This window comes from Scyliorhinus torazame, chromosome 16 (genome assembly GCF_047496885.1).
Source record: "Scyliorhinus torazame isolate Kashiwa2021f chromosome 16, sScyTor2.1, whole genome shotgun sequence".
In the NCBI taxonomy this organism is placed as follows: Eukaryota; Metazoa; Chordata; class Chondrichthyes; order Carcharhiniformes; family Scyliorhinidae; genus Scyliorhinus; species Scyliorhinus torazame.
In genome coordinates, this window is record NC_092722.1 from 153514114 (window position 1) to 153539390 (window position 25277).

Here is a 25277-nt window from a genome sequence, read left to right on the forward strand (position 1 = left end):
GGAAAAACCCAAGTCACTTTCCTTGGCCATACAATTGGACAGGGTCAAATGGTCCTACGGGATGTGAAAACAAAAGTTATTGGGGAGTTTCTGATACCCTCGACATGACGGGAAATAATGTGATTTCTTGGCATGAGTGGATTTGTTCGAACATTTGTGCAAAGGTTTTGTAGCGTGGTTGCTCCACTGATGGTCTTGCTGAAGAAACGTTGAAAATTTCAGTGGACAGCGGAGTTTCATCAGGCATTTGACGGCCTGAAAGCTGTGATCACCAATGCTCTTGTGTTGGAGAATTATAAGGGACTCTGTGATCAGATTGAACTAAAGTATCTGACTTTAAAGAGAAATGCCGAGGCGTAGAGAAATGGACGGATCGTGCAGAGACCTTCTTGTTCAAAAGACTGTCAATCAAGAAGGTTTTCAGTTGGAGTAAGAAAGAAAAATAGGCTATATTATTATACCTGTTTGCATGTGTTGTTTTCAAACGATAAAGTATATTTACTGTGTGCATTTCTTAAAGGATGGTGAAAAGGTGAAAAATGATGGTTTATTGTTTTTTCTTGGGGGGAGGTGTCATGTGAGAGTACCTTTAAGAAATGGGTGTTTGGAAATGGGTATGTATATAAATATTTATAGTGAGAGTACCTTTAAGAAATGGGGGTATATTACTGCAGTGATGTCAGAGAGTGGGTGGAGCTGGGCTGTCTGTCAGCTTTTTACTTTCATTTTAGGCTGTTTGCTGCAGGGTGTGTTTTAGTTTCGTTTTCAGAGCTGGATAGCTGCAATCACAGCCAGAAGGGGTATTAGTCTCTTTGTAATCTAAAGAATGTAAATCATCCCTTTGGTGATTTGAAACTAATAACTGCTTTCAGTAGTGACTTTAACCTGATGTGCTTCTGTTAAACGTTTTTTTTAAAGTCTTATGGATGTTGAAAGGAAAGTAAGAATTACTTAGTGTTGTATTCTTTGGGGTTATATTTGCATTGATGGTTGCTAAGATGTTCAATGTATGTTTTTTAAAAAGGTTAACTTGAGTTCCTAGAATAAACATTGTTTAGCTTTTAAAAGATACTTTTCCATTTCTGCTGTATCATACCTGTAGAGTGAGCCGCGTGCTCCCCAGACCACAATCTATTAAAAGTTGTGGTCAGGTGAACTCCATGATACACTTTGGGGTTCTCTAAACCCTGGCCCATAACAATAGACTTTGGGTAGAATTGACCCAGAAGTTTGCAATGCCCAATGTTGGGAGGGAAAAATAGCGGTGGACCTGCCAATGCCAATAGTGTGTTTTCCCACAGTTTTGAGTGTGCAAAAAATGAATCGGTAAGCGTCTCTCTTGTATCACATGGAAGGCAACATCTGATTTGCCCACCCCGCCATGGCCTGCAAGATTCATTCATCTGGATGTCATATTTAAAGGCTGTTCCTGCACACTTTCCGAAGCCTCGGAAGCTGCTGATGGCTGACAAAGCCAAGAAACTTGCAGTCCCTATATTTAGTGAGGCCTCTCTCTTGAGTGCCTACTAGTCACAGTGAAGGCGCTCCGCGATGCCCTCTACCTCTGCTCTGGTCAAAGACCACCAAGCAAGGTCACCAATCCAGCATGGGTGGCAGTGGTGATCAGCACCAATGCCCTCCAAAGGAGGACAGCCATCCAGTGCCGAAAGAAGATGAATGAACTCCTCCGTTCCGCCAGGTAAGTCACTCTTCTCATCATCTCAACTCACACACTTCCGAACCCATCACACATCCACAGGGATCTCACTCAATGCCAATGCAATGGACACCCCCACTCACTCTCCTACATACACCTTCATCTTCCCTGAAGGCCCTGTTCTCATCCCGTCAATGTCCTCACTCATCACCCACGCATGACAAGTGTCCTTATCATCTGGCCTCACGCACACACATCTTGCTTATGCTCCCTCCATCTATCTTCCTGTGGGACAAGCTGACGACAAGAAAAGGGAGAGGTCTCACACTGGTGTAGGGATGCCCGAATTCAAGGTCCTCAGACTTTGAAGATAGAGTGATTCAGCTGGTTGGTGAGGTTGTGAATTGCTCATGCGCTGATGGTGAGGTCTGCAGCACTCAGTGAGGATCCTGCTTTGCAACATACATCAGACAACCATACTGTGAGTGATGTTTCCTGTTTCACAGGCCCCTGCAATGCACTAATGATCTCAATTCTTTCGCAGACACACCAGGGAAGCAACCAAGGGGCCCATGAGCCAGGCTCTCTACTCCAGCCCTAAGAACAGCACAGACGAATAATCCACCGACATTGTTGACCCATCACAGCGCTCACTCACCCCCTCCACCAGTGCAGAGACAAACCTTGGTGGGACCCACTTCTAGAGTAGCCTCAGGGTCACTTCTGGTGAGCACATTGCATTCTTTGATCCACAGCAAGTGGAGACAGAGACATCCCAGGATGCTAGTACTCCAGAGGATTGCTGGAGTCCAAGAATCTGCTGTGTCCAAGTCAGATGAGGAGCCTCTGAACTCTGTCATGCCTCAGTTACTGGAGCTCTGCAAAGTCAAGCTTGGGAACATCGGGAAAGGATATCTGCTGCATTCCTCATACTGCAAAACCCGATGGTGGAGCTCCTCTGTCTTCAGACCAAGGTGATAGCGTGGTGTTTGAATGCACTTGATGGCACCCTGCACTTGTGGATCTGTGCAAATCCTCGTGCTCTTGCTCCCTGGCTTGCCTGAAATTGGACGAAATGCACAAAGTTATGTGCGCTCGCGAAGATTGCATCCATGACTTCCTGGATGCATTGGTGTGTGGAGGCTTGCGAGATCCCGGAGAGGTCACCTGTGGAGCCCTGGAAAGAGTCACTGGCATAAAAAGCGCTGTTGCCACTTTCCCCGACAGGCAGTGGATGCCCTTCAGGTCCATCTGGCGCCTAATCCTATAGGTGGCAGGTGTAACCAACCTGGATATGTGCAATCTCTGCGACACTAGTTCTCTATCATCTGACGGAGCAAAAAGCGTCAACCCTGGGTCTACTGAGGCACCTATGAGTGACAACTCTCTGGGATTCTTCCTCTGTGCGGAGAAGGCCCTGCCAGTTCTTGCTCTTGAGCGTTCTGCTCCTGCCTTTGGTGAGCCAAGCGCCGCTGTTGCATTTTTCTCCATCTTCTATAAGCAATGAGGCAGACAATGTGATCCCCAGTCTCCATCTTGTTGATGGTCTCTTCACTGCAGTATCAAAGAGAGATGTAATGGTCACCATTTCTGTGCTGAGGCCAAGTCTTTGTCAAGTCATTGGCTGTGGCTGCCTCTCAAGGCCACAGAGTTCTGCCCAGTATTTGGTGTGCATTATCATTGACCAAAACACCGTCCCACACCACATGAATGATGACAGCTTCGGCCACACAACTGCATCCTGAGCTCTCATCTCAGGTGGGTGCATTGTCCTGACCTGTACACCAAGACCTTGCATTTTGTTTGGACCATGAGGAGCACTTGTCAATGTGAACTTGAACATAGAGCAAAGGGTTAGGAGAGCCCTCCTTGGTCAGTGCTCCGTGGCCACCTTTTTTAAGGGGATTTTCAAGCTTGCCCAATCACCCAATGGTTCTGCCACTCATTACTTGACTAGCCTGACTTCAAGCATGTCAATTGAGCTCAAACTAAACTATGTTGTCTGCGATAAAGTGCTCACCTATGACTTCCATTTGCCTGGCCATTTTCTTTAACCCCCCCCCCCTCTCCCTATGCAACCCTCCCCACCCACATGTGCCTGCTTACAAACTTCAATCTGTGCTACTTGACCCTAGACCCATTGTTCCCCTTAGCCCCAAGATTCCATTGTCTCCCTTCTACCTGGCACTGGTCCCTGGGATTTAAATTTGATGGGGGGTATGATTCCGGTGTGTGGCCTCTATAATGTGATGCAAATTTAGTATAATGACACCCCTGAAGTTTGGTGTGAAACATGATCCGCCATTAATGGGGGAAGGGGATGATCGCCTCCTTCATTAATGCTGCCGGGAAGCACACTGAGGGCATTTGGTGATATTTACCAGTCACGCCATCAAACGTGCCAGCACCAATCAGGTGCGGAAAATCCAGACCCTTGTTTCAATTTCCAACTAGGTGGAACCAAATGGAGGAAAGTGTGGTGATTGTCCTTTTAGGAGCAACACTGCAAGGTAAGGGTCACCTGGCCTGGGTGAACATTCTGGAATGGGGAATCATTGACGGGAAGGAGTTCTCTTAGGCTGAGGCATTCCAGAACTAGCTGCAGACATGCTGCTGTTCTTCTAGTTCCTTGTAAATAAATCCTTTGTTGTTCACTAATGAAGTCTCTGAAAGTGTACCATTACATCTGGGGACGAGGATGAATTATCCTGATGCTGCTTCTGACCTGACACGTGAATATCCTGTTTTAATCGAAGTTTGAGAAGAAGAAAAAAAATGTACTCGCCAGAATGTCTCTTGTCGGGTGAATAGACCCATTTGAGATATTGCCAGACTCTTGAATGATGTAGGATCAGAAAACATGGACAGTTTCAGGAAAGGCTCAATATTACATTAAAATTTCTTTTATGTTGGGGTGTTGCGGGCCAAGTCATCATTTATTGCCCATCCTGAATAGTTTATGAGAAAATGCTGGTGAATTGCCTTCTCAAACTGTTGCAACTTGTGTTGTGTTGGTATGCCCACTCTTGGGAAGTCTGTTTCAGGATTTTGATCCATTGACAATGAAGGAATGAAGTATTTTCAAGTCAGGCTAGTCAGCTTAGTGGGGAATTTTCACATGGTGGTATCTCCATGTTCCTGTTGCCCCTACCCATCTAGATGATAGAGGTCATGGGTTTGGGAGTGTCATAAACCACGCTGATAGAATTTGAAAGGTATCCCAACTTGAAACATGGGTTTGTGGGATGTATAATGTTATGGGCCAGGGTTGAGAGAACCCCAAAGTGTATCATGGAGTTCACCTGACCCACAACCTTTAATAGATTGTGGTTATGGGGAGCACACGGGCCTACTCTGCAGATGTGATGCAACAGAGATCTACAGTGCTTTTAAATTAAAACAATGTTTATTTTTGAAACCAGATAACACTTTATAAACCCACAGTAAACATCTTAACAACTATCAACACCAATAAATCCCCAAAGAATACAGTACTCTATAAGTAACTCTTCATCTTTCCTTGCAACATACATAAGACAAAAAAAACTTTTTTCAGAAAGACATCAGGTTTAACTTCTCTACAGAAACAGGCATTTTTAAATCACCAAAGGGTCTGGAGACAGTCTTTAGATTGCAGAGAGAGATACCAATACACCTTCTTGCTGTGACTGCAGCTATCCAGCTTTCAAAACAAAACTAGAATGTACCCTGTAGCAGAGAGCTTAAAGCGAAAGTAAAAGCAGACAGTCAGCCCTGCTCCACACTCTGACATCACTGATAAACACCCATTTCTTAAAGGTACTCTCACATGACAATAGTTTTATTTTTGGAATGGTGGTGTGAGGAGTCATGTGAAATCTCAGTGAGAATAACCAGCCCAGTTGTCACATAACAATTATCAAAGACTATTTATTAAACTAAAGAAAAGACAAATACACACTAACAGGACTGCAATACTCTAGACAATTAAGTATATGAATCACTAAACACATACACAGTTTATGTAGAACATACCCATTGGTGCAAAATATATCTATGATCCCTGAATTCCATAAGACTTTCCCTTTCCCAAGCAACATCCAAATTAAATAAATCTACAAGTCAAATCCAAATTATAGTTACCACACAATATAGGGCTGATAGTCAAGTCTGGGAAAAGTATTTTCATAGCACAGTGAAGATACCTAAACTTCCGTTACAAAGATTTCTACATGCCCTTGACTCTAAGACATAAATGTTAGTTTGATCTCCTGGCTGTTAGATTGGGGACTGGCCTCACATGCTGTTAGATGTAAACTTGCCTCCATAGCTGTTAGGTGTAAACTGCCTCTCTGCTTCTGAGGGTGCTGACAACTATATTCATTTATCTAGACATCTCCATCTTGTTACTTTTAAAATCGCATCCTATCATGTCTTTTCATTGCTGGCTACTGCTGTCTCAGGCAAATTTCTACCTGTTGCTAGGCAGACCCATGACACCTGTTACTCGGTCAGATCACATCCCATTATGCCTTGTTACATTAGTGTTACTGCTGTTACTAGGCAGATTTCTTCGTGTTGCTGGGCAGATCCATGACTGGAGATGCTGTGGAAAAAGCCTAGGTCAGTTGCTGCAGTACATCTTCTAGATGGCATGTAACTGCTGCCACACAGCGCCAATGGTGGCATGAGCGAATGTTGAAAGTGGTGAATGGGGAGCTGATCAAGCAGCTGCTTTGTTCTGGATCGTGTTGAGCTTTTTGAATGTTGTTGGAGCTGACAGGCAAGTGAATAAATCTCCATCGTACTTCTTCCACCACCTGCAAGGTACACGTCAGACTTTGAGAGTCTGGAAGTGAGTTGCATGCCACAATATCCAGCCTTTGACCTGCCTTTTTAGGTACAGTATTTATATGGATAGTTCCAGTTACATTTCTGGTCAATGATAATCCCCAGGATGCTGATGGCGGGGGAATTTGATGATGGTGTTGCCAATGAATTTCAAAAGGAAGTGGTTCAACTCTGTCCTCTCGGGTGAAGCAGCGATTTACTTGTACTCCTTTCAATTTGGTCCACTGAGCTCGCTGCTCACAAAGTCTCCTCTACATTGGGGAGACCAAACGTAGACTGGGTGACTGCTGGGACACGTTTGCTCTGTCCATGGGCATCACCCTGATCTTCCAGTCACCATTTTAACTCACCACCTTGCTCTCATGCTCACATTTCTGCCCTTGGCCTGTTACAATAGTCAGTGAAATCCCAACGCAAGCCGTGGAGGAACAGCACTTCTTCTTCCGATTAGGCACTTAAATATTGAGTTCAGCCACTTTAGTCCATGAATTCTCTCCTCCATGTTAAATTATTTTCTTCACGAGTGGCAATCTGGATCTTCTCGTGTTTGTGCTTTCAGACTTCATCCACTTTTATTCTATTAACGTCTATTCTGGATCAATTTGTTTGTGCCTTTAATACTATCATTACCACTCCCTTTGCCTTCTGTTCCATGACGCCTTTGTTGTTTAATCTCTCCCACCCTCTAACCTACTTGCGTCCTTCGCTTTTGCTCCACCAGACCCCCACCCCCCCTTTTCAGCAGCATAACTCCCATCACATTTCTACCTCTCTTCAATTCCGAAGAAGAATCATATTGGGCTCAAATCATTGACCAAAATTTTCCAGAACCCCCCCCCCCCCCACCACCACCCCCACCTCAAGGTGGATTTACCCATGGTGGAGGCAACTCGCCATTGGCCGCTGGCGGGATCTTCCTGTCCCGCTGAAATCAATGGCTCGCCTGTCCTGCCACCGGGTAACCCATGGTGGGGGTCGACTTTGGTGCGGCCGGAAGATCCTGCCTATGTGAAGGGCTGGAAAATCCCATGCGTTAAACTCGGTTTCCCCTCTGCAAGATGCCACCAGACCTGCTGCGTTTTTCAACATTTTTCATTTCAGACTCCCCCTTGTCATTTCCTAACAGTTCTGTGACACAGATAACTATAATTTTATTTTATCTGTTCATTTAAACTAACTTCCTACTATCAGCCTTGGTAATTCAAATCAACATGTACTGCCCCAAATAACATTTATTTTAAATTTAAAGCAAGGTAGACTGAAACCCCTCATCTGCACTATCTTAAGTATTCACTTCAAACATGGGATTTTTCTCAAATGGAAACTCGTGCAATTATTTTTGTTGATTTATTTTTTTGAAAAAGCTCCTACAAGCTGTACTTATCGCCACATCCCCAAAACATAAGTCAAGATGAAGATGAAAGAGTTTTTGGAAAAATGAAGATAGCATTTGATCGCCATATTTTAAAATAATTATTATGGAGAGGCTTGAAGGGGAACTTAAATGAAAGCAGACTGAGAAGACTACTGGAGGTCTGAGATGTAAATGCTGTTCTTCATAACACACAAGCAGTGGAAAGTTCTGAGGTCAAAATACCCAACATGTGGGCTGACTGCAGGACTACAGCATGAACCTAGACCACAAATATAACTTGACAGCAATTTTACCATTAATCTCTGGCTTATGTCAGAAGCTGGATATTGATACTCTCTGTGAACAATTTTAAAGAGCAATACATTCATAAACAGAAACAAAATAGATATACTGATACAATTAATCCAAACCAGTAAAGTTGTACAGTAAATCTCCCAGTGGTTTCCAGATTTTCTTTGAAATCAAAGTCAGCAAAATACTTTGTGCTCTAAATCAAAAGCAAACCATTTCAAGTACATAGCTTTCATAACATTTTAGCAGCAGTTATTTTTTTTCCCCTTCTCCCACTGTGGCCTCCTCCAGCTGAGATTACTGGATAGTCTAAGCTGTGATCCAAAAAAATGTTTAATTTTTATAGTCATCCAGATGAGGGTTGCTAGCACTTGGAATGCAGCCAGTGCCAGAATTAAGCACTACCAGGCCAGCTCTCTGTGGCTGGTTTCTATGCTCACATTGTGCCTGAGCCCCCTGCCCCTGAGGGGCAGTGCTTTTTGGGGCAGTGTGATATTTTCCGTACACCACACCAGATGTTTTATGGGCTTGCTTGATTTGAGATTGCTGGTTGAGGTCAGTTTGGGGCTGTTGACTGTGTCTGCTTCCTGGGACTTTTAGTTGAAAATGTCCAAACCAATTTTGCATCGTGCTTCTCTAGACGGAGGAGACTTGCATTCATTCACTCCAGGCTGTACTTCAACCCAGATCACCTTGCTCAAAAATACTGTGCTAGCTCTTGTGTTCCAGGTGCTTAGGTGCAGTTGGATGGCAAATTTTTCCACATGTGCTAGTCCAGACTGCTGCTGTCAGTGGTAAAATATGATCGGATCTCAAACCTTGGAAGCTCTGCAAATCCGTATCTGGAGAGTAGTTTATGATTGAAGGGCCTTCATTGGGACTCATGACAATACTTTTTGCCAAGAAACCACAGCACATATGTCTTTGTAGAAGAGAAAATAACTCCTTATGCTTACGGCTTCTCTAATACTTACAGGTATCGCCAGCAAGTCGTACAAACCTTATCCTGATGGAAAGATCATTTTCGATCTGCCCGAAGAAGCTACTTCTAATCAGTGTATGAGAGAAAATATACAAAAGTATGAATTAGGAGTAGGCCACTCAGCCCCTCGAGTCTGCTCCGCCATTCACGAAAATCATGGCTGATCTGATTGTAACCTCAACTCCACATTTTTACCTGCCCCTGATAGCCTTTCACCCCCTTGTTAATCAAGAAGCTGCCTAACTCTGCCTTAAAATATTCAAAGACTCTGCTTCCACTACCTTCTGAGGTGTTCCAACACTCCGGACACACTGAAAGAAACATTTTTTCTGACTCTCTGACCTAAACGGATGGCTCCTCGTTTTTAAACCGTGACCCCCGCAAGTTCTTGATTCTCCCACAAGAGGAAACATCAACTCGGATTTCCTGCTCCCGTTTTTGTCACACGGGTTCAGTGAATCGGAAAAATCGGAATGAGGGCTAAACAGTGTGAATCATGACTTGTCTCCCAAGGCGTGCACCAGGTCAGCAGACCTCCCAGGGGAGCTCGGGTGAGAACATTACTCGGGATGGGGGGAAGATGGTATGGGAAGGAGGGTCATGACTGGGCACTACATGGGCACTGCTCCCTGGCATACCACCTCCCCTTCCCGTAACTTCTTTGCACTGGGACAATCTTGAAAATGGCACCCTGATCTACTAAGGACTAAGCTGCTGGTGGAGTGGGCGAGTCTGAGGCCGCCCCACCAGCGTTACATAGTGCGACCTGCCCCTTGAGGTTTTTCCAGCACTATGCTGTTGGTAGTTTCAACACTGCTTTTCAAGCCCACCATTGGTCTTTGCTGAAATCCAGGAAATTTTCACCAATCTTACCATACCTACCCTGTCAAGACCCCGCAGGAACTTTTTTATGCTCAATCAAGTTGCCTTGGGAGCTGTTGTCAAGATTAATGACCAAGGTATTAAATGTTTCTTGGTAGCATGGATACAGGGATTGGTGAAAGATAGAAAGCAGAGAGTAAGGGTAAATGGATATTTCTTGAATTAATAGGATCTAGCAACGGCCTTTCCTGGAACCTATATTGCAATTTTCCAGTTTATACATAATCTTGATACACATTATTCCAAGTTTACAAACTAAATTTAGGGGGTGTGAAATATTGAGGATGATTACTTGGGGGCATACACAAGTTAGAGGATTGGGCAAATATGTGGCGCAAACAGTTCAATTTAAATGAATGTGAAGAGCAATATTTTTTGGAAAAGGAACAACAAATAACAGAATTAATCTAAACCGTAGCATTTTCAATATTGTGGAGGGAGAGAGAAGAGAGCGATTTAGAGGGTCAAAGTACTCTGATCTATAAGCACAATTATAGGTGAAAATACACGTAGAAAGGGCAAATTGGATTCTGAATTTTGTATCAGGGCACTGAATACATAAAGAAGATGGTGATTATGAACATGTGCAAGCCGGGGTAATGCATGAAATTTTAAATACCCCATTGCACTTGGAAAACTGAAGCTCTAGAAGAGAGAAAATGCAAATTTATTTGGATGATATTAGGGCTGAAGTGGTCAAATTATCTTGACAAGATATAAAAAACTAGGACTATTCATTAGAGCAGAAAATATGAAGGGAATCTTGCAGACAGTCAAAGATTTGAGAGTGTTAAATAGTGAAAATGGATTCTACTCACTAAATTCATAATAAAATGACATTTTAATGGGGAGGTGGGGAAAGCGCAGGGATGTCCAAAAATGCCAAGGACCCTCCAAAACTGGGGATGTGGGTGCCATCCCAATGTTAATGGCAGAAGTGATTAACATATTGTAGCTTTACCTCTTTCTCAACAGATGACCAAATGGAAAGACAGGCCGGCTGGTGTGAGAGACCTCTAGCGGCAGGAGGCTGCAGGGGGCCGGTTGGCATGTGATGCAGAGCAAGGCCAGCAGCGCGGGTTCAATTCCCGTACCGACTGAAGTTATTCATGAAGGCCCCGCCTTCTCAACCTTGTCTCTCGCCTGAGGTGTGGTGATCCTCAGGTTAAATCACCACCAGTCAGCTCTACCCCCTCAAAGAGGAAAGTAGCCTATGGTCATCTGGGACGATGGTGACTTTACCTCTACCTTTTACAAGCCTGTATGCTACACTTTACTTTTTAAAAATAAATTTAAAGTACCCAATTCATTTTTCCCATTAAGGGGCAATTCAGCGTGGCTAATCCACCCACCTTGCACATCTTTGGGTTGTGGGGGCGAAACCCACGCAAACACGGAGAGAATGTGCAAACTCCACATGGACAGTGACCCAGGGCCGGGATCGAACCTGGGACCTCGGCGCCGTGAGGCAGCAGCACTAACCACTGCGCCACCGTGCTGCCCCTACATTTTACTTTTGACTCCTGCAGACATCAAGGTGGGGTTCTCCACAATCCCGGCTAAGTGTTGGTGCCGGCGTAAACACCGGAGTGTTTCACGCCAGTGTCAATGGGCCTCTTGGCCCAGTGATTCAGTGGTCCACAGGGGGCTAGCACGGTGCTGGAGTGCTCCACGCAGCTCCAGCACTGATACACGGCCCTACACAGTCGGTGCGGGTCCGCTCAGGTGCGTGGTGATGTGTTGGGTGTTCTGGATCACATACAGGCCACCAACACTTGAAGTAGTGCAACACTATTTTATAGAATCATTAACTGTTTAAACATACTTAGACTGTGGGTTAATACGATACTAGCTTTAACTAAAGACCTTTGCCTTGTCCTAACCAGTCGATGCACTCAGCACATGGTGAATGTCTGTGTTGCAGGCTGTGAGCTCTGTCCTCCAAGCTAGCCGCAACTCGAATGAGTGGGAACTCTGATGCCCCCTGTCTTTATAGTGCGTGTGCTCTCACTGGTGATTGGCTGCGGTGTTGTGTGTGTTGATTGATCCCACTGTGTGTCCATCAGTGTGTGTCTGCACCATGATATACTGGTGTATATTATGACACGTGGTGGTGGTCGTTTCCATGCCAGCGCATGCGCAAGGTGGCCGTTTCCACACTCGCGCTGCGCAACATGGCGAAGCGACACAGCGAGCCCGCGTGGAAGAAGGTAGTCTTTCCTCGGATCGCGCTCGCCCGCCGATCGGTAGCCCCTAGCCGCGGGTCTGAGCTCCCGCTGGGTGTGTGAACAACAGCAGTGGAACTCGGCCGGTTGACTGCGGAGAATCACCGTCGGGGCCTCTTTCAATGGCTCCCGACTGGCGCTGCGTCGATCGATTGCGCGCGCATGACTGGCGCAGATTCTCCGGTCGCCAGAGAATTGCGTCGGAGCGGCGTGACAGGAATTTTTGGCATCAACAGTGATTCTCCAACCCGCTGCGGGCTCGGAGAATCCCAGCCCATAGTTGAATAACCCCTCTGGGTTAATGTAGACCTATATCTGGATACACAGTGAGCAACATCTAAGAGAGAACTTTCTAAGCAGTACATGTTAAAAATATTAATTTAGACGGTCATGGCCATATGCTTGAATTCATTATTTCCCCCCAGTAAAGCTGCCTCAGTTGATAAAGAGTAATTGTTTCACATTTTTGCTCTTTATCAAAGTCTGCCTTGCCAGGATTGAATTGAGTAAATTCTGAAATCCAACTTGCAGACCTGAATGACTGGTTTAATCACTGATTTTTAGTAGCCATACCAACTTTGATTGCAATCTCTGGACCAGTGAGGATAAAATTCTGAGTACTGTAATAACCGCCAAACACTGAAATGCTGATAAGTGTTTATTACGGGCATTATGACAGCACCGCCTCCTTTTCATAAAAATAGCAAGCATTTAGACTGAGATCAAATTGTGTTTTTCTTTTGGTCTAATGAGAGAAGACATAAGAACAAACAGGGAACATGTGATTTCTTCTCGTGTTCTAAACTTGACAAGTTCTTCATTGTTGCTTGGGGGCTTACTCCATGTAGATGACTGTGAGAGTGATCCCCGTATGAGTGTGGATCTGAAGCTTATTTCAAAAACGTAGTTAACCATAGCTGGGAAGGCACAAAGAGAAAAAGGCATGTCAACGCTTCAATAGGAGTATTTCCATCTATATTTATTTTTGGAAAAGAAAATCCATTCCATCGGGGATTGTTGGTTGGATTGTATAGTCACGATTACCTAGAAACACTTGCCAGAATGCCCAAATTCCATTAAAATTGGCCCCTCGAGCCTGCTCTATCATTCAATAGGATCCAACATTCCTCATGTCCACTTCCTGCCCTTTTCCCGTAATCCCTGATTCCCTTACTGATCAAGATTCTATTTATCTCAGCCTTAAATCTACACGAGGATTCTACCCCCACAGCTCTCTGTGGTAAGGAGTTCCAAAGACTCCAACCCTCACCTCAATCTTAAATGGGCACCCCTTTAGCCTGAGAATATGCCCTCTGGTCCGAGGCTCTCCCATGAGGGAAAATATCCTCTCAGCATTTACCCTGTCAAGCGCCATAACATTTCTAAATGTTTCAATGAGTTCACCTCCCATTCTTCTAAATTCCAATGAGTAGAGACACAACCTGTTTAACCATTGCTCATAAGACAATCCCTCCATTGCTCATAAGACAATCTTAGTGAACTTTCTCTGAAACGCCTCAAATGAAATTATATCTTTCCTTAAATAGGGGACCAAAACTGCTCACAGTATTCCAGATGTTCTCTCATCAGTACCTTGTACAGATGCAGCAAGGCTTCCCTACTCGTATACTCCAACCCCCTTGAAATAAGATCCAACATTCCATTAGCCTTCCTGATTACTTGCTGCACCTGTGTGCTAGCTTTCTGTGTTTCGTGCGCAAGAACGCTCAAGTCCCTTTGTGTTGCAGCTTTCTGCAATTTTTCTCCATTTAAATAATAATCTGTTCTTCTGTTCTCCCTTCCAAAATTAACAACTTCACATTTTCCCACGTTATACTCCATTTGCCAACATTTTGTTCACTTACTTAACCTATCATTATCTCTTTGCAAACTGTTTGAATACCTCTCGCAACTTGCCTTTCCACATAGGTAATTTGGGCATTCTGAATTCTCCCTCTGTGTACCCGAACAGGTGCTGGAATGTGGGGACTAGGGGCTTTTCGCAGTAACTTCATTGCAGTGTTAATGTAAGTCTACTTGTGACAATAAAGATTATTATTGTGTCATCTGCAATTCTGGCTACAGAACATCCACTTCCTTCCTCCAAGTCATTAATACATATTGTAAATAGTTGCAGTCCCAGCACTGAAAACCCCACTAGTTACAGGTCACCAACCTATAGTGTGAAGTGATCCCCAATGCCTCTGTGCAAGCAGAAACTGAATGACGTTCTGTTGAAATGAGACCTTCACCCTGCCACCAGTGCAGGTCTCGTGACCGCTTTTTGAATGTAGCCCTCCCACTGCACCTGTTGCTTCCCATTTCATCTTTTTCTGAGGTTCTTTGTCTGCACTAACTGCAGAATGTTTCATTAATTTGGCTGGCATCATTCATGAGCTAATCATACTGTCTTTGTCTGCACTTCTTGTAGCGTTTTGCCTCCTGTTAATCTTTGTTGTTTGCCCATTTGGTATACTGCCATAGCTTCATACATCAGTGCAGGAGTATTATCCCTTGCTGCTATTGTCTTAACCCTCTCCTAACTCATTGGAGGCTTCCAACACGAATACAGTTGCAAAAGGAATTTAAAAAAATAAATAAATTCATTTTTTACAGGATGAGGGCTTCGCTGGCTAGGCCAGCATCTGTTGCCGTCCCTAGTTGCCCTCGAGAAGGTGGTGTTGAGCTGCCTTCTTGAATCATGCGGTCCATGTGCTGTAGGTACATCCATATTGCTGTTTGGAGGGAGTTCCAGGATTTTGACCCAGCAACTTGGAGGGGAACTTCCAAGCGGTGGTGTTTCAAGGTATCTGTTTCCCCTGTACTTCTAGATGGTAGTGGCCATGAGTTTGGAAGGTGCTGCCAAAGGAGCCTCAGTGAGTTTTTAAAATAATCTTTATTAGTGTCACAAGTAGGCTTACATTAACACTGCAATGAAGTTACTGTGAAATTCCCCTCGTTGCCACACTACGGCACCTGTTCGGGTACACTAAGGGAGAATTCAGAATGTCCAATTCACCAAACAAGCATGTCTTTCAGGACTTGTGGGAGGAAACCGGAGCTCCGGAGGAAACCCACGCAGACAAGGGGAGAACGTGCAGACTCCGCACAGAGACTGAATCAAGCCGGGAATTGAACCCGGGTCCCTGGTGCTGTGAAGCAACAGTGCTAACCACTGTGCTACTGTGCTGCCCTCCTGCAGTGCATCTTGAAGATGGTACACACTGCTGCTACTGTGCGTTGGTGGTAGAGGGAGTGAATGCTTGTGGAAAGGGTGCTAGTCAAGTGGGCTTCTTTGTCCTGGATGGTTTTGAACTTCTGGAGGGTTGTTGGAGCTGCACTCCTCCAGGGTTGTGCTTCAACAGTCTTGCTCCTCAGTCAAAATTTATTTCTGCTCCACTTTGATCTGTGTGTACAGATCCTTCAGTTGGGCAGCACTGTAGCACAGTGGTTACCACTGTTACTTCTCAGTGCCAGGGTCCCAGGTTTGATTCCCGGCTTGGGTCACTGTCTGTGCGGAGTCTGCACCTTCTCCCTGTGCCTGCGTGGGTTTCCTCCGCGCACTCCGGTTCCGGTTCTCTCCCCCCCCCCCCCCCCCCCCCCCCGCCCCCAAGTCCCGAAAGACGTACTGTTAGGTAATTTGGACATTCTGAATTTTCCCTCTGTGTACCCGATAAGGCGCTGGAATGTGGTGACTCGGGGATTTTCACAGTAACTTCATTGCAGTGTTAATGTAAGCCTACAAAGAAGATTATTCTTATTATCTGTTGAGCCTATCGTGAATCCACCTAATGTGGATATTGCAGAGAAGAATCTTGCTATTTAATGAGTGAAAATTCAAATCTTATTCTAGCAAAGCCTAGAAAATCCCAGTGGAGGTTAAAGAATCATGCTTTCTTTGGAAACTCTTCAAATATGCGTGAATATACAAACAGGCTGATTCAACATCCATTTGAAAGCTGGGTCTTTTCCTATGATGCCAAAGAATTTTTAAACTTTGAGATTTTAAGCTTTTCTATTATTCTGTTAACACTTGGCAAACAAGTGTGTGTACCTCCACTTTCAAACAAAACTGATCAATCCAATGATAGATGGATGGAGTCCAAGTTTCCCAGTCGAGCCATGGTTTATGGGGAAGGTAATCCTGTTATGTGAATTGATTTAAACTTGACGCAGTCAACATATTCTGCCAGAAAATCACCTCGCCGACAAATTTCGAACTGAATTTTTAGAAATTCAGTCCGAATGTCGCATATTTACTTGGTGTAAACAATGATTTGCTATCTGCACGTGGTGTAAGCAATAAGTAACACCCTCAGTTTTAGGAATTTAGCAAGCTATTATTTTGATAAAATCCAGGAGGGAGTGAACTATCTTTATTCAGCAGTTCTGAGTTTTGATGTGTAATAACTTATAAGTTTAGCCAGACAGAGGTTCATCATTGGAACTCAGACAACTCTCTACTCTGTGGGCTGTTCTAAATGTGTCATCCCACCACAATAACTTACATTTATGCTGTGCCTTTAATAGAATAAAATGTCCCCGGATGCCTCTCAGAAGCATTTTAAAACAAAGTATGATATTAAGCCACATAAGGTGACCCTAAAGTTTAAAAGAGACCGATAATATTCCAAGAGAAGTTAACATGTGGACCAGTGAGGGAAGGTGGATGATCAGTTTTGGACAGGATTGGGGAAACAAATAGGTGGTGAGACAAGGAGAGCTCACAGAAGGCACTGAGGAGATAGGAGAGGAACTGGAGAAAGATGTTCATTCACGGCTCGGGCAAGGGGAGAGTTGAGAGGAAATTTGGCCAGGTGGGCTAATGGAAGGGGGAATGTGGCAGAGACAGCTGATCGTACCATCTCAATCTTAGTGACTAAAATCTTCACACTTTTATTGTTAGAGGGGAAGTTGGAAGAGACAAAGGGCGCAATCTACTGGCCACATTGCGCCCCAGTGATCCCGGGTGAAGTCTCCTGCGGTCTTCCCAACAGCCGCAAAAACTCACGGGATCCATCCAAGTCTCACGAGGCGTCAGGATTAGGAACCCGCCCACAATGGGCGGAACCAAGCCACTCGCGTAAGTAGGCCATAAACCTACTTAAGGCCTATTCACCCTGGACCTCCAGTGATCGACCGGCTTTCCCAGGGTTTTGGTAGCCGGGCACTATTCAGTACTCGTCCATATAAACGTGGACCAGGCAGAATGGCATCTGGGGAGTCTTCCAGGCCATTGGAGCCCCTGGGCAGCCACGATAGCGTAGGGTAGCCCCCTGGCCCTCCCCCTGGAAAGAGGGCAGCGCTGCCAGACTAGCACCTTTGCTGGCAGTGAGAGCCTCTGGGAGGTTGAGGGAGGGGGTAGTTTGAAGAGGGTGTGGGGGCCTGAAGAGGGGGGGGGCAGGACTCCATAGTGGGGTATGTGTGAGGGATGAAATTGTCCTTGGGTGGGGGTGTGGGGGGACCCACAAGCTCACTTGGAGATCGGGGCACCCTTTCAAAATGCTGGCCTGATCTCCGAGCACAGCTCCCGAATGCTGAAAAAATTCTAAGTGTGAGTGAAACCAGTGAAAAATTCCCAAGGGCCCAAATATAGCGCTGAGGAACTCCCAGAAAAACTCACCACAAATTATATTTAGAAACTTTTCCGTTAAATCGTGCCCAAAGTAAAATGGTTTAAGAAGGTAGTTCACAGTACTTGGCAATTTCACCACTTCATCATCTGAATTTATTGACTGTGGGCTGGATTCTTCGCCCCACCTGCCGCAAGATCGCCATGGGTGGGAAGCGGACCATGTAATGGTCCATTGACCTCTGGCGGGAATTTCTGGTCGCTGGGTGGGAGCGGCGGACAATCCCGCCCTTCATTTAACAATGGAGGATAGCATGTTAGCTCAGAACAGGGTTCAAATTAAGTTGAAAAAATATAGAAATCTCATTGTAGGAAGAATATCTGCACACAGATCATCAAACATCTTGGATAAGTGAAGTATTAACATCTGCTGTCCCCAGATATTAAATCAATATAACCTGTGTTACCTGAATTAAACAAGATGGGTACAAGTAAAACTCAAGTCCTAGTTTATTTGGAGAGAATTTGGATGTAACAATGAAATACCTTGGGACCTTTACCCTTCCACTCAGATACAAAGAAACTTTGTAATGAAATCAAATACAGAAATGTGTTGCAGTATTTTTATGAAAATATTTCCCATCAATTGTGTTTAGCAACAGGCCTCCGCCTTTATTCCCTGCAAGCATTGAAAGACACAACATAGAAGTAATGTATAATGCTGTGGCACTTGAGTGTAGGATCTGGCTTATACTTGTGATTCCCACATGTTGATTCACTGACTCCGTCACGGCACTAAGGGGACATAGTAGAAGCCAGTCACCTCCCCAGACAGGAATGAAATTTCATGGGAGTGTCACTCTGAGCTCTTTATTTATTAATGAGTTGCAGGCGTCTAGAGAGCAGAGTTTTCAGAGATCTGGAGACAAGTCACTAAACAAATCTTGCCTGGAACAATGATGTATGATGGACTGAGGGAGGTGGCAGAGGTGATTGGGGGAGGGCGGCGGGGGGGGGGGGGGGGGGGTGGTGGAGTGCAGAGGGGGGTCACGGTGGAGGAAATAAATATTCAGCAGGTATTTAATTTTAGTTTTTGATTTATACTACACACAACTCACCGGCACCCTTTTTTTCCCCTCTCCCTCGTTTGTTTTATTGGACAGTTATGAAGAACATTGCAGTCGTATACTCACAACTCGCTCTCGTGCTGACCTGAAATGGAAGATGTGGTTTAAAATGATACGTACTGACTACTGCCCACAGTGTAATGGATCCAGAGAGGTGACTATGTTATTACCATGGTGACCCTTTTAACCAAAGGTCTGGAAAACAAGGGCTTGGATTATGCTATGTGCAACACCTTCAGCTCTGAATTGGTAAGCTTATTAATTAAGTCTAATGTGTGGATTATGTTCTGAAAAGATAACATTGACTTTGAGCATCCAATATAGATAGTTTCAGAAGATGCATAGATTATATCGTGCAATATTACTTGTGTTCTTTAGTAATCCTCGTGTTGTATTTCTGGGCCTTTTTCTTACGTGGTGCAACTACTAATGTGTACATTTCAAGCTGGTTTTCTCCACGCAGTTTAGTTTGATCTCATTGGGACTGCTTCAGTTTTTACCTAATTCAGCATTGATATTTAAAGCATCCTGTTATTTCAAAAATCAGAACTGCAGCCATGGATTAATCACAGCTGCTACTCTGATACTTGGGACAGCTTCTGAAATAATGGCCGAGATTCTCCCCCAACCGGCGGGCGGGCCGTACCGGCGGCAAAGAGTGGCGCGAACCACTCCGGCGTCGGGCTGCCTGGAAGGTGCGGAATCCTCCGCATTTCCGGGGGCTAGGCTGGCGCTGGACTAGTTGGCGCCGTGCCAACCGGCGCCGAAGAGCCTCCACCGGCCAGCGCGAGTTGGTGCATGCGCAGCAGCGCCAGCGTGTTCTGGCACATGTGCAGTACCGCTGGCGTCATCCCTGCACATGCCCAGGGGGTTTCTTCTCTGCACGGGCCATCGCGGGGCTTTACAGAGGCTGGCGCGGAGGGAAAGAGTGCCCCCACGGCACAGGCCCGCATGCAGATCGGTGGGCTCCGATCGTGGACCAGGCCACCATGCCCCCTCCCCCCTCCCCCGGGGCCGGATTCCCCCGGACCTCCCCCGAGGACTCCGCAGGCCGCCTTCAGAGCCAGGTCCCGCCGGTATGGACCTTGTCTAATCCATGCCAGCGTGACCGGCCACAAACGGGCGGCCACTTGGCCCATCGGGGCCCGGAGAATTGCCGGGGGGCCACTGCTAACGGCCCCGACCGGCGCGACGTGATCCCCGCCGCCGCCAAAAAACAGGCGCCGGAAAATTCGGCAGAGGCGTCGGAGCGGCGGGGCGGGATTCACGCTGCCCCCTGGCAATTCTCCAACCCGGTGGGGGGGTCGGAGAATCCTGCCCAATAAATTCAAAAAGCTTGTTTAAATTAAATCTCTCATATTTGTAACTGGCAGTGCATTACGGAACACTACCAATGTTTAAGGAAAGCCTCACAAAGGACATTTGATGTAGGCTTTCTTGGGGAATCTATTTCAACATTGAGCTTGTATCCATGGTAAAAATGTTGTTCAGTGCTGAAATTCCATCTGCAGCAAATATTTAATGTTGACAGGATTGCCGCTAATATTTATGTGAGTTGGCCAACAAATCTATTTCCCCACAAAATGGCACTATTTATCCATTCTCCAAATGGTGAATCTGTGCCATTGCCCTACTTAGCCCTGTGTGCATTCTACTTTGCATTCTAAGCTGTGTTGCTCTTGTGTTATTGCTGTATAGATAAACCAAGTTAATCTTTATCCTATAAGGGTTATGAAAAGATAATGCTGAATGTTAATGCTTCCACTTTATTTATGGTCTCTAAGAATTAAATCTCGAAGACAAACAAAGACGAGCCGGGGGTTGTTTTCATTCATTTCCAGAATAGGACAACACAGCAAATACAGTCAACACCAGACAAAGAAGATACAACAGTCTGGCAGAATTCAAAAGCAAGAATGGAAGACCAAATTCTGAAAGGCAAAGCCCAACGGAATGGCTGGTTAAACGTTAAGCTCTACAGGTATATCTTTCTTCATACTCCACCCTACAGAGCTCATAATTAGCTGCATAAGCAGTAAACCTGGTTTGACGAGCACAAAGCCACACTTTAATCATCAAATATTGGGCGGGATTCTCCGACTGCGTCCGCCGGCGACTGGAGAACCCCACCTGAGGTCAATGACGTTCTCCATTCTACATGGCTCGCCCGTGGCGTTCTTGCGGCAGGCGGGATGGGAGAATCCAGCTCATCATTTACTCCGGTTCAATGTTAATCGAGGGGCAGGAGGATGTACTTCTTTAAATGGCTTGCAAAATGGCATTTTCCAGCAGTCATGGGGCATAGATGGAGAAGATTTAAAAGATGAGAAAGAAAATGATACTAAGTTTGTTGGAAACACGAGTTTGCATCGGGATGTGTGTAGTTTAAATAATTTATTTTCTGCAACAGGCGATGTTCTTGGTGCAATCTGTTAGGGCACTTTGACCAACTTTACAATGTCATTCTCAATCTCCCTTTCAGTGGATTAATGCAGATAAATCTGTTGCAGGTGCTAATGAGGTCAATATTTACTATTAATTTGAACATCGTTAAATTATATCTGTGCCGTGAGTGGCGAAGGTTCAGTCTAGCAGGGGAGCAGTGTAAAAAGTTTATCTGGAATACAATGTATGACAGCACTAAAGATGTTATGGGAGTTTACAGTGCCAGGCTTATTCATACTTCCTGTCTATAAATTGTGAAACATTCATTATTTTCCATTGGTCCATTAAAATTTAGCCGGGCTTCATGTGAGTTACTTTCCTTGATGGTGGTATCATCTTAGCAGTGGAAATGTTGATTACATTTTCTTTTTCATCTGCCAAACTGAATAGAAGAGAAGCTGATAATCCAGAGCACAAAGTAAAGATAGATGCTGAACTATCAGTGTGAATCTTGCTAAACATAAAAGGTGCTTGTGGTGTTGCATATTGAAGAGCAACTTTATTATTGTCTGGTCTACTAATGTGAGCCCTTCGACTAGTCATTTTGTTTCAGTAGGTCCTTGCTTCTGATTCCCTTTCATGAAGAGACGTTGTTGATATGATGAGCTGGATTCTCCTGTCCCGCCTGCCGCAAGAACGCCACGGGCGAGCCACGTAGAACGGAGAACTTCATTGACCTCGGGTGGGGTTCTCCAGTCGCCAGGCGGACGCAGTGCTCGTCAAACCAGGTTTACTGCTTATGCAGCTAATTATGAGCTCTGTAGGGTGGAGTATGAAGTAAGATATACCTGTAGAGCTTAACGTTTAACCAGCCATTCCGTTGGGCTTTGCCTTTCAGAATTTGGTCTTCCATTCTTGCTTTTTGTATCTTCTTTGTCTGGTGTTGACTGTGTTTGCTGTGTTGTCCTATGCTAATTGCGTTGAAAACGATCCAACTGTATCTTTTTGTTGTGTGCCAATAATGCAGAGGATTGGTTTGCTGCACAATAGGCATGTGACCAGTTGATGCAAAAGGAAAATTCACGACATTGTTTTTTGCTCCCAATTTTACCAACTCCCTTTGGATAAAGCATTTATGTGCTCTAGCCATTTTTCTGCCAGCCATTCTGCACCACTCGCTTGTGCATAGTAAAAGATCGACTGGAAATAGTGATCATAATATTATTGAGCAAGTCTTTGACGAAGTGGGTAGCATCCCTGCCACTTAACCACAATCTCCAACTTCAAGTCCCACTTGAGGACTTGATGGCCAAGGAAGTAGTGTTCATAACATGGCCAAACAAGTTGAGTGCCAACTTGTGAATCCTTCTAACATTTCCCAATGCCAGTTAGTAGGAGAGATTCCTGGTCAGCCATGTTATGGAAATAAATTGGAACTTGTCCATAGCTCCAGACTGGAAGGTGTGTGTTATCACAGCAACTCAGACTCCTCGGGGGACTAGTTTGTCCAGTTGGCTGGGCGACCAGTGTGGATCAGATTGGTGCTAACAGTTTGGGATTCGATCCATTTTCTGGCTGGGATGGATTTGGGACCTGCCTCCTTACCGTATCTGTGGTGGAGGTTGCAGCACTGTGGGTTGGACCTGTCTTCAGGCAGGGAGTTCAAGAAGGAGAAGAATACTATTGAATTCCATGTTAACTTTGAAGTAACATACGCAAGGATACTGTGGAGTGTCAAAAAGGGCAAGTTTCCTTTTCTCTCTCTTCCTTTGTGAACATTTAAACTGCTGTATTGTCAATCTGAACATCCTTTTGATGCAAAAAATTATTGATGCTGGAAATGTGGGGGGAGAAAAAAGTACAAATACTGGGAAAACCCAGCAGGTCAGACGGCATTTGTAGCGACATTAGTTTGATAAGTTCACGTTTTGATTGTGGACCATATAAAGGGTGGTGAAATGAACTGATTTGTTTTCTGCTCAGATGCTCCAAACACTCTGAAATTCTTTTTGCCACACAGAAGTACCTTCTCTTTAAATGTGGCACTTTAAATAGCTGCAGCATAGCCAGATATCCAACCTCTAGGTTTGTGAGCGCACAGAGACTGGGTGGATTGAATGATTGGAACTCAAAATCAATGAATAACTCTGCTTAGCAGTTCCAGAAGATTTGACTAGATTGGCCATGCTTTAGTCAGACAAGTGCAACATTTCTGTTGCATTCATGCACATCACGGAAAATCTATTCAACGGTCACAACAAGGGCAGATTTTCCTCTTCAGTGCCTTGGCACAGAAACGTGGCAAGGTGGAAACATTTATCACAAATTTGGGCACAAGTTGCTCATGATTTTCCATTCATTAAATTGTTAGCCGCTTGTGTCCTAGTTTCCAATTAGCACTTCGGCTTTGCGAGTTTGTTATGCCTGGATATTGAAGAGCAAAGCTTTCTCCAGTCTCTGAAACAGAATCTGGGCCTTGTTGACAAAGCAAGCTGATTGGATTAAATGGTTTCACTCGTGACTAATTTTACTTTGGGTTAAAATACCTAAAAGTTACACTTGGTGATATTAACAGAGAAATACTTAACACCGGTCTTTGACATCCCTTTGCCCAGTATTCAACCTGAGCACGTATCTATTTGATTTATCAGTGCAATACAGCACTTGCTGGAAGGAATGGAACTGGTGGCCATGTTGCTTTACAGCATGTGTTGATTAAATTTAAACAATTACTTGAGTGTTTTGTACTTTAATGACAGAGTTAAAATGCAGGATTTAGCTGTTAAATAAAATACAATGGTCAGTTAATGGGGATCGGTCGAGGGGAGGGGGGAGCTTATACTGAAAAATACAGGATTAAGAGGAAGACATAGGGCTGGATATTCATGGAGGGAGCTAGAAAGCTGAGTCAGGGAACTTCCCAAACCAGCACACCCATCTCCTTTTTTAACAAAAAAATTTCTGTTTTGATGCCTGACATATTTTCATGTTAGGAAGACTGGGACGAGATGGAGTCAGACCTGTCACTGGGTGGCAATGGAGTTGGATGGATGGCTAGACCATGAGGCAAAAACACCTGTCTCCATTACTGGGACATCGGCTCTTGTACTTCCATTCCCCCTCATACCTCCATGATCACTCCATAGCCACTCACCCAATATTAACTCTGGGAGACATCAGGATGTCTTTGAAATGGGCATCACAAGAAAAAAACATAATAATCTAGTTCCATTCAAATACATCATAAAGAAAAAAAACTCCTTCAAAAAAAGCCATACAAAAAAATGTAATCCCCTCAAGTGGTCAGTCTGTTGTATAAACAAACATCTATTTTGTTAACATCATCAAAGACAGCTAGTCCTTTAATACTTTCTTAAAACATTAATTCAAAATGACTATATAGCCCCCAGCTGAGATAGGTGGTTCTGGACCTTTGAAACTCAACCAAGCATTCATAATTGTCACAGCTGTCATAACAAACCATTCCTCCCTGACAATGGAGCTTATTAAAATTTTAAAAACAGATGGCTAAATGTCTTAAGCTACCATAAAATGCCTACACTGCAGAAGGAGGCCATTCAGCCCATTGAGTCTGCACAAACCCTCCGAAAGACCACCTCCCTAGGCCCACTCCCCTGCCCTCTCCCCGTAACTCCACCTAACGTGCATATCTTTGGACACTAAGGGGCATGGTCAATCCATCTAACCTGCACATCTTTGGACTGTGGGAGGAAGCCGGAGCACTTGGAGAAAACCTACGCAGACACAGGGAGAATGTGCAAACTCCACACAGACAGTCAGCCAAGGCCGGAATTGAACCCGGGGCCCTGGCGCTGTGAGGCAGCAATTTTTAAAGGACTCTCAAATTGTCCTGGCTTGGTGAAAAACCAGGCCATAGAGTCTGGTCTGATTTGGATCAGTTGTTCCAGTTCCTTGTCTTCTGATCTTTGG

General features: G+C 44.8%; 1 protein-coding gene across 6 annotated transcripts in view; it reads left to right on the top strand.

Annotated features, from left to right (window-relative positions):
• Window positions 1–25277, top strand: part of fam53b (family with sequence similarity 53 member B) — a 159642-nt gene that overhangs the window by 27070 nt on the left and 107295 nt on the right. For 4 of the 6 annotated variants that reach the window (XM_072479256.1, XM_072479257.1, XM_072479255.1 and 1 more), the window contains exon 2: window positions 18978–19190. In XM_072479256.1, the coding sequence (XP_072335357.1) occupies window positions 19113–19190 (78 nt within the window). In that variant the 5' untranslated portion in view covers window positions 18978–19112. Of the gene's footprint in view, window positions 1–18977; window positions 19191–20725; window positions 20923–25277 lie in introns of all 6 variants that reach the window. The other 2 variants (XM_072479260.1, XM_072479261.1) reach the window with 2 other exon arrangements.